General features: G+C 53.3%; 1 protein-coding gene across 1 annotated transcript in view; it reads right to left on the bottom strand.

Moving 5' to 3' along the window:
• IGFBP7 (insulin-like growth factor binding protein 7) overlaps positions 1–4,369 on the bottom strand; it is an 8,238-nt gene extending 3,869 nt beyond the window's left edge. The window contains exons 1-2 of the mRNA XM_009893748.1: positions 4,339–4,369; positions 1,087–1,196 (exon numbers count right to left, since the gene is read on the bottom strand). Coding sequence (XP_009892050.1) covers positions 1,087–1,196; positions 4,339–4,369 — 141 coding nt within the window. The remainder of the gene's footprint in view (positions 1–1,086; positions 1,197–4,338) is intronic.
• Between the last annotated feature and the right edge of the window lie 5,761 nt (positions 4,370–10,130).

Genomic DNA, 10,130 nt, shown 5'->3' with positions numbered 1-10,130 from the left:
TCCAGTTCAGCAGGCTGGAGCAGCTGCCTTCTAGCTTGGGACTGGGGGGACAGCAGGAGCTGACTGTTGTCCTTGTTTGGAGAGGCTCCCTATCAACTCCGTGATGATCAGGCTTTTTAAGTGTGCCAGTAGCACAGAACTGAGCGTCTGCGCGTTGCTTCTGCAGTGGGATCTCCCTGTGTGATCTGCCCTCTTCCCAACAGGCCAGCAGCAGCCCCGTAGGCTTCTGCTGCAGCAAACCAGGCAGTCCTTCCTCGTCATTCCCCAGTGCTGCGTGTCCAAGCCCAGAGCACAGCGTGGGATAAGTGGTGCTCAGCCCTTGTTACCACCAGGTCAAACGGCCTCTCGGCCCTAAGGAAGAGGCACACAAAGCAGAGCAGCACTGACAGTCAGTGTAAACACGGCATCTGCTCATAAACAAGCAAAAAATGCTGCCTGGGTCAATGTGCCTACAGTATATGCTCACCCGACAGTTTACTCTGGGACCCTTATGAATAGAGTTTGCTGTCTCAGAACAGAGCAATCTCTGGGCCAATCTAGTTTTTTTTCTTAATCTAGTATTGTTTCAGCTTAATTTTAAGATCCCTCCCAAGCGTCCACAAACCTGTGGCATTTGAAGAGGCTATGGGGGCCATGCAGTGGCTCTCGGCCCTATGGCTAGGATCCTCTCTGCTCAAGACTGGCCCCTGCCCTCAGCCAGGTGTTACCAGCACGCTGCCAAAATCGGCATGCTACCAGAGATGGCTGCCTCATGCGGTTCCTGTGCCTGACGTGGGTGAGCTGTGTCTAGCCACCTCAGAGTCACTGCTGCCAGCAGCGTGACAGCAGGCCAAGGGACATTCCCCGCGTGCTCTGAATACCGGGTGCTACCAAGAGAAACACAAATCCTGTTCTGCCTCAGGATCAACAAGAGTTTAGAAAAAGATTAAGCAAAGCCAGATGTTTGGGGCTGGACAGAACTGCACGGATGGGAGAACTCATCAAAGCTGTTTCTAAGAAGGGATCCGCTATAGCCTTTATGCTTGCCAGGCAGTTTCAGCTGCCTCCAGTTTGCTGTGTCCCAAGAGCTCCTAGCAGGGCCCTTACCTTGTTCCAGATGAGGACAGGGGTTGGGATGCCTATGACTTCACAGCTCAGGTAGATCTGTGCTCCTGTCACGTTCCAGATGTCCTTAGGAGGGGTCACGATGGAGGGTCCTGCAAAAAGGGAGACATGCTCCTAAGCACTGAGTGACTACAAGCCTGTCTCCTTGCTAACCTTTTAAGTGGAGACACTCACTTCCGACGGGTTCTGAGGATAAGGTGAAGGGGGGGGCCCTGCTTGGAGCAAAGTTTGCTGGACTGATGCCATATCACGGCACTTCCCTCTCCAAAGCTGCACATGCATCCATCCCACCTTACGCTGTTCAGGCTGATGGGTGCCTGACCCAGATGGCAACTCAGGTGTTGAGCAGTTCAGGTGATCAGTCCGTCTACTTGCAAGACTGAGGTTAGAGGCAGGATAGTGTTTGTATTCTGTTCTCTTAGGGACTGAGCAGGACTTTACAAACTGCTGCCTTTGCTCACCATGCAGCCACCAAGTGCATCGTTGACACTGAGCTGGCACGGAGGAAAGGACCCCCTGGGAGACAGGGTCGGTCCCACACACTCTCCCATGCCATGGAGAGCTTGGCTAGCTTTGCAGCATCCCTTTTCCCACCACGATTTTATTCTGCAACAAAGCCCGTGGCAGCTGGTGGCTAGTAGAATTCAATGTCACGCTGCTCCATTTTTACCTGTGTGCAATATTCAGCCAAAGAATGCTGGCTGGAGGGGTGCAGAGCTCCCCTTGGGGGCGGTGTCCAGGAAAGGACCAGGTGAACACAGAGCTCCCTTTTCCCCAAAGAGCTCCAGTCCCTGGTTAAACAGGGAGTTGTTTCCAAAGCCACGTGGGAACAGAGCTGTTTTGCAGATCTGGCTGGAGATGTTTACCCCTCGGGCTGGGAAATGTTGGAGACGTAACCCATATCCCAGAAAGGGAAGAACGGCCTCTTCTGTTCAATCCCTCTTTAGTGGGGCTGTTTTGCAAAATGCAGCTATTAATTCCCCACAATAGGAAGTGCAGCCCAAAGGAGCACATAATGTTTATTTCCATTTATTGATCTATAGCTTGAAGAACACAGCAGATTTTCCCCTTCTGCTCTGAAGATGCAGGCGGTAACAGGAAACTGAAGCTCCCATTAGGCTCCACCAGGAGAATGCATTTCCTATGGGAACAAGTCCTCCAGAGCCAGCCTGACTGAAGCCCCTGGGTATGCTGGCTCAGAGACCATGGCTCATTCCCAGGCCCATAAAAGAAGGGCAGATTTGGGTCCTGATGCTCCTTCTGGGGTCCTAAACATGCACTGACCTCAGCCCTGCATGTGCACTCTGCCCTGCAGCCCTCTTGCAGGCATCGGGGAGCAAGTTTCAAGTGCATCCCATTGCACCAACATCTTCCAGCAGAAAGCTGACATCTTTTTTCCTCCTTGGGATGTGCAGGCAGATTCGTGCTGGTATCACCAACCAGAGGACATCAGCCATCCCTCTGTCTTAGCGCAAGGGATACCGAGGTGGCTCCCCACTCCTGAGCAGCTGGTCGCATCCCAGAGAAGTGTTTGCTCTGCTCTTCTGAGACTTCCCTCTCCAGGAGTGATTGTACATGGCCTGCTGGTGAGAAGCCACTAAGAGACCAGGGATGTCCAAATATCTTAGTTACAGAGGTATCCCAGCCCTGGTTTTAACAGAAGGCAGCTGTGCAGAAGCAGGGAATTTTTATGTGTAGCCCCAGGCGATGGTTAAAAAACCACACCTAATGATCAGCGGGGCTGGTTTCCTGGCAGACATCACAGCCCAGGTGCTCCTCATCTGCACAGAACTGATTCTCTCCGCTGAGGAAAGGATTTCAGCAGCATTTCATTACGCTGTTGGTTCTGTTGCTGCCTGGATTGATTCCTGTGCACTGGCCAGGACAGGGGTGGGTCGGAGCTATCCTTGCTCCAGATGGCTCTGAGCAGATCTGTACCTCCAGGCAGTGCCCTGCTCTGCACGCTCAGCAACACCCCGCTGAAGGTTGTTCCCCCGAGTACCACCACCGTAGGGTAGTAAAGGGCCTGGCACCCCCAGTGTGGCCCTGCCCGAAGCACTGCCTGGTCCCCACACAGCAGCAGGGCTGCAGCCGGCCCAGGGCATTGCCGTCGCCACGACAGAACCACCGCAGGTCACACCTTCTACTCCCTTTCCCCAGCGTGGCCGTTCCTGGCACAGCCCCACTGTTCTTTTTCTGGTGTCCCTTGAACAATAGGATGCTTGGCAGCTCCGGTGGGACCTGGATGTCCCCAGGCTGCTTTGCTCACTCCATGCTCTGCAAGGACCTCCGGCTGATATGCACCCAGCATAGCCTGCCGCTGCCTTCTGCTCCGGCCATGTGAAACCTTCCATGTGCCCTCCCTAGGGCAGAGCTGTCCCCGAGAGGCAGGGCTACATCTGCCCCTGTTGATACTGTCCTCTTTCTCTTCTCACCGGTTGCTGGGGCTCTCCATGAGGCAGGAGAAACACAGCTGCCCCAAAATGACCACCACAGGAAAGGAGAGATCCTGGTTCTTATGTTAAAAGCCAGGTGGATTTTAACACACTGTTACACTCTTCCAGGATCTGGCTCAGTTCTTCCCTGGTTGGGAACCGGCAGCACTAAATCCACTGCCAGTAGTGTCTCTGTCTCGGCTGCCACTGAGCTCCCCCCGGATTAAGGGCCTGGACACCCTCTGCTCCTGCATGTTTGCTCGCCTGGCCAGGAGCAGGTCACACCAGGATTGTTCTGCAGCAACTGCTGGCAGGGGAAAAGAGAGAGGGAATTTCTACCCACCTCCTGGGTGAGGAGAAATTGTTTATCTTCCCTGGAAAGGGGAATTGCCTGCACAGCTTCACAGTGAAGCTCTGGCTGGCTTGGCACAGCAGCTGCAGCACGGCGAGAGCCTGGCCGTAACGAGGCGACCCTGAGCTCGGGCTGTACATCCTGATCCAACCAGGAGGAATGTGAGAGACTGACTTTGGCTGCAAAATGAACTGGGAGCGTTCACAGGCCTCCGCCTCCATCCAGCACAGCCCTGAGGCCGGGAGGGAATACGCATCCCGAGAGATGCAACAGTGTCATGGGAAGAGTCAGTGTGGTCTCTCGGGATATTTGACTTAAATCCAGACAGCCAAAACGCAAGAGCTGGGCTTCCTCCTCCGCTAAAAATAAATGAGAAAGGCCAAGAAGTGAGCAGATTTGAAGTCGAATCGCAGCAGTAGCTAGAGTCCCACCGCAGCCAGCTGACACCCTGCTCACTGCCTGCGCTGGTCCCACTCATGCTCTCTCCCACAGTCCCCCAAAGCAGCCAGAGATGGAGAAGGGACATGGCAACCTGCCACAACAGGAGAAGCGGGGGATGCCTGAGCCTTGCAGGGACTTCGGAAGATGTGAGGACCTTCTCTCCTGCAAGTCATCCCTCTTGCTTCAGGAGCGAGGCCACCATGCGCTCAGCGGGACTGGAAACAAGCCCACCTTGTACAGAGCAGATGACTTGATTCCTGCCAGCAAGGAGCCCCCTGTCCGTCGTCCTACAGTCTGCACCTGAGAGGCCTTGCTGCTCTACGTGCAGCGCTGCCCACAACGGGGAACGTTTCTCCATCCACTTCCTTCGGGCTCAGGACTTGCGGGTTGCACCTGCTGATGAAAATGGTCACCGAGACCAGAGCCAGCCTCCACCATCAACGTGGCTGAGTGGTCTCTGCTCCCCCCTGGGGATTGACCCAGGGGTACTGTGGATGTTCAGGATGCTCCTGCCCGTACTTGCCCTGACTGTGCAGGAGCTCCTTGGCCAAGAGGACAGCCCAGGCTGTTGATGGAGATCAGCTGCTCTCCCCAGGCACTTCAGGCATTTCCTCCCTGCTCTGCCCATTGTTCCTAAGACAAATATCTCTCCCTGGCCTGGGAAGGGGCTTATTTACAGAGCCAGCGAGCTCATTCACCCTGGCAGAAGAGCCTGAAAGCTCAGGGATTGTTTTTTCTGCAGATCACAGGGAGCTGACAGCCTGCGTTATGTCAAAAGCAGCAGCCGGAGAGGAGTTCCCATTGCTGTTATGCAGTCGTTTTTCTGCTGCGGCAGCATGTGGCAGAGCCTGTGACTTTCTCGATGAGGCTATCATTTGGCATTTGGTCCTGACAGCCCTCCGGCCCCAGGCACCTCTCCTCTGCTCAGTTGCAGCAGGCAGAGATCAGGTGTCTCCCAGCCCACCCACCTGCCCCTCGCTGGTACCAGGATGGTCTATCACAGCTCAGGTCCTCGCTGATCTTCCTTTGGTGTCCACACACAGAGAGAAATAAATCACACCCTAGCAAGCAGAGCAATAACTCTGTCATTAAAATCAAGGGGGCTACAGGTACGTCGCTAAAGGCAGAAACAAGCTCGACATTAAGTGCTGTGGGGTATGCCTTGGCTGCATGTGGGAAGTCCCGACCATGAACACACGAAGCTGTGACCCCCACGCTGAAGCTCACGTGGGTGCCAGCCTGGATCCCAGCCAGCCCCCCTGAGCCCCGCACCACTGTGCCACAGCCCCAGCTGGAACACAGACTGGGAATGCTCCCCCATGAGACAGCAACTGAAAGCAAAAGCCAGACGTTGTTCATCCTCACAAGTCTAAAACCAGACCCACTCCAGTCTCCAAAGTTGCTGGGAAAGTATTTTCCCTTCAAAATGACTTTATATGGAGAAGGGGAAACCTTCCGTAAGCAGCGTCTACTCATTCTAGCTGGCATGGCCTCAGCTGCTCCCTCCCAGGTCAGTGCTCTGAGAAAAGCACCAGCAGACGGGAAGCACAACCAGCTTCTGGCCTTCCCCACTCCCAAAGCTGCCTGCTGCTTTCTAGCAGATTTACAAGCCTCCTTCTTTACCTCTTCTGGAATGCATTTCTCTGTCTCCTTTAGCCTGGCCTTGAAGAGACTAAGGAGTTACCACAAGAGGCTGCGAGACATCCAGACCAAAGGAGATGATGGATGCTAAGCCTCTTTGGATGCCCGCCTCCCCCCCGCTTCCCTGACTTTAGCAGCCCAGTGGCCCTGGAAAGGCTGCAAATGCAAACACAGCTTTGCCCCAAGCCCTGAAGACTTGAGACTGAGTCAGCATCAGCGTGAGACAGGGCCCCTGGCCACCATCTGTCTGCCATGGATCTCCTCCTACTTCCCACCCCACCGGGCTCAGTGCAGAGCAGACCAGTGCAGCTGGAAATCCCACAGTTTGGGAATGCTGCCTTCAGAGACCCTGTACATCACCTTTATACGGCTACTTGTTGGTCCTCCGTGGGGTTTACATATGGGCTGGGAGGGAGGACAGGGTGGCTGTGCAAAGAACAAAACCCCAAGCCCTTTCTCTCTCTCTCTCTCTGCCGCATCCAGTGGCATCTGCAACGCAATCCCAATCTCAAACCTGGGGTAATGGGGAGCCCAACATGGCTGAGGCCACTCTGAAGCTGAGCTGCTAGATTATAACCACATCTGCCCCTAGAAACAGCCAAATGGGGAAAGGCCAAGCCCTCTGTGCAGAGATAACACTGCCCTTGCTAGCGGACAGCCACAAGCCAGCCTCTCTCCTGCCTTTTCCCACTGTCCTGCCTTTTTTTCCCACCTCCCCTTCCTTTTGCCAGTCTCTGTAGTATGCTGTCCCTGGGGCCAAACAGGCAGTAGCTTTCTGCAAACGCACTTGCTGCTTCCCAGCCCTATCTGCATGTGTATTTGGTTTTTTTTGTCCCAGACCTCCCAGACAAACTCTATCAAGAAACTTCACAGAGGCCACCACCTCCCCCTCTTCTCTCCGTGTGACCTTGGCTCGGTTTTACTGAGAAAACTGTCATTACGGCACAAGGAGGACCATGAGCTGAAGCCTGGAAAGAATGTGTAAAGCTGGTGGTGGGAGCCACGGAAACAAGGCATGGCAGCGTTTATGCATGGAAAAGCAAGTAGGGCTTTCAAAAGTCCGACCTGATTAGACTTGTTACACGGTAATCTCCTATTTAGTATGAACCTCAATCAACCTCAGCCCAACAAAGGATTAAACGCATTTTTTTTTAAACACAGCATGCCTTTCCAGCAACAGAAAAAGCAAACACGGGCAGGAATTTGCTGATCTGTAATCATTCCTTCCTAGTGATTTTTAATATGCTATGATGATTGAGCATGAAGACACAGGTGAAATATGGGATCCTCTTGGGTAGTGGAGGTGTTCACGTGGTCCCAGGCATACTGGTGCTCTCCGAGACTGAGCTACCCAGTGATACATTAAACAGCTTCCCTAATAAGATTTTAGCACAGTAACCATAAAAACTCAAGCTCCAATGAACCAAAACCTTCTCAAATAACTAAATGCCTTTTAAGGAGGAATTTATGGCCTATCCTACAACAGTGGAAAACCCTAAAGTTACAGATGAATTTTAACAATACCAGCATAAAGCTTCAGCCCCCGAAACTCTGTCTCAAGATGCCAGTGCACTGTGTGCTGGGAAAGCAAGCTGCCCACTGAACCGCATCCCCGCACCACCCTCCGTCTGAAAGGACCCCGTGGTACAAAACAAAAGGTGTAACCCCACCACGCACCTGCGCAGCTCTGCTCTGCCATGGACTCTCTGAGCGCAGCACAGAAATGCTGGCATCACTTTCCTTTGCGGTAGGAGAAAGCGGGTAGCAGGCCACTGCTGCGAGACCCCCGCTCCCACCTGATGCGGAAACCCAAACCAGCTTCCCAGGAGAAACAGGGAATTCAGTTCACTTCCAGCCATATGAGACTTGGCAAAAACTTGTCTAAATCGCTCTCTCCCCAGCAAAGAAGAGAGCACTTATAAAATGCGGATATTCTTTTAAGTCCCTTAAAATCCAGGAAAGGAAGACTGGAAGGGAAGAACGGAAGCAACCTAGGCCACTTGTTAACTAAAAAGCACAAATCCAGAAAAGTTTCTTGCAAAATGTGATCGGATGCGAACTATGCTCTCTGCTGTCTAAAAGAGTTGCGAGCCAGCAACTTTGAGCCAGCCTTTGAATTTAGGGCAGCTGTATCAGGAGAAGATGAGCCAATGTCAGTGATAACAGCAGCCTGCCATCTCCCAGGAAGATTTCCCCCAAATGCCCAGTTCCTGATCTACTCTGGCAGTGGATTAAAAAAACCCAACCAAACCACCCTCAAAACTAAAACATTTCTGGCAAAGCCTCAACAGCTGAATTGGACAGAATGAGCCAACAGATGTGATTTATGTTTCTTGTTTTAAAATCGACCTGTGGGGAACTCGGTGCCTCTTCATTTGCAGTGCAGATGTAGCTTTGTGGGATGCTGAAGCACCCACAAAGCAAAACCCTTGCTGGGGGAAAGTGGTAGGAATTTGAGGGGGTGCACTTGCCCCTGGGGTCATCAGTCTCCAGGAGAGCCTGGCAGCCACAATCCTACGTCCATCAGCCCATTTTTTAAGCCCAGTGGACAGCCAAGAAACCTTGCCCCCACCTTTCCCTGAACCTCAAAGCTGGCAGGTGGCACCTTAGCAAAAACCCCTTGTAGGAGGGATGCTGGCAAGCTGGAGGCTTCTGGCAAGGCAAAAAGACACCCCTTTGGGGGGAAAGCTCCGCTTGAGTGACTGAGATCTCCCTAAACCGGGCATCCTTTAGCGCTGGTTACAGTCAGCTTAAAAAGAGTTTCTCTCCTGGTCCTGGTCCTGCTGTCCATAAGCTCTGCAGCCTGTGGGACAGATCCTGCAAGGTGCTGAGCCCTCATAACCACAAGGCAAGCCTCTGCACATTCCCAACACTGGGAAAATACTTTCACGGAGCCACGGAGATTTAAGCCATGTTGAGATCAATAGAAATAAAGCAGGCTGCTTGGTCAGCCAGCCAATCTACCCTTCACCCAGAGAAGCCCTGAGTTTCTACCTCTGGGAGGTCTTTGTAGGTAGGTACAAAGCAGCACCAGTTCCCTGAAGAGTGAAATGCTGTCCTCTGATGTCCGCTGAGAGCTGCTTTGTGGTAGACTGCATTTGGGCAAGAACAAGCACTCGGATTTCAACAAGAGAGAAGTGAGCTCAAAAGAAAGGCAAAGCCTTGACTGACAACAGCAAAACAACCTGGAGACCCCAACCCTGCTGGAGCAAGTATCAGGGACTTCAAACCATAAAACCTATCTCCAGCAGTCACAACACGTCCCCCGAAGCAGGTATTTGCTGGTAGCTAATGATAAGAGAGACTTGCGGGTATTTGTCCCTTCTTGCACTGGTTAGGCAACAAGTCCGTGCCTGGTATTTTTTAGCTCAGAGAGATCATCATGCCAAAATTCCTTCTAGCTTTTTGATGGGGGTTGGTGCTTTGAGACTGTATTTCTGCCTGGCTTGAGCCGAGCTACGCAACCCTAATTCTTTATGCCAGCTGGCTTTGCCTGGCAGTGGGTACCATGGGCCTCCTGCCCCAGGTCCTAGTTGGCTGTAAACAGCCTCACTGCAAAATAAATTTCAGCCTAAATTACTGAAGGCACCAACTCCATAAGAAGCTCTTCTGAACATCTGTGCACAGCTGGGTGACAACAGCGGCTGATGGCAGCTCCCCAGCTGTTACGGTGGCCTCCCCTCCTGCTGAGGGGACCACCAGTGGTAGCACCTCTGGCCACCTGCACCAGCCCAACCATCAGGCTCCTGCTTTATGTCCGGGCCTGCCCTGCCTGCAAGAGCTGGCAGCAGACCTAAGCGGAGCTATTCATATTCATAGGGAGAGAGCAAAGGGACGATCCATTTAAAGGCAATGCCGTAAGGCAGCTGGAAAACTTCACAGCATCCATGTCCCACACGGCCTCAGCACTGGGAATAGCTACAAGAGAGGCTGCCGGGGTGCGAGGGTAGAGACGGGATGTGGGCAGTGGCTCGCTGGCCGGGAGCGGGGCAAACCCCGAGCCAGCTGTGAGTGCAAGCACGGGGGCACAGCACGAGCGCCGCCGGGAGGGAGCACCACAGCATGGCTGCCTGCTCATCCCCAGCATCGCCACCTGGTCCCCCCACAGCAAAGACAGGCAGCCTTGCCGTCCCCCGCTGAACCTGCACCGACAACCG

The sequence above is a fragment of the Charadrius vociferus genome, unplaced genomic scaffold (genome assembly GCF_000708025.1).
Source record: "Charadrius vociferus isolate BGI_N301 unplaced genomic scaffold, ASM70802v2 scaffold59, whole genome shotgun sequence".
Taxonomy (NCBI): domain Eukaryota; kingdom Metazoa; phylum Chordata; class Aves; order Charadriiformes; family Charadriidae; genus Charadrius; species Charadrius vociferus.
This window is presented reverse-complemented; position numbering and strand designations above follow the sequence as displayed.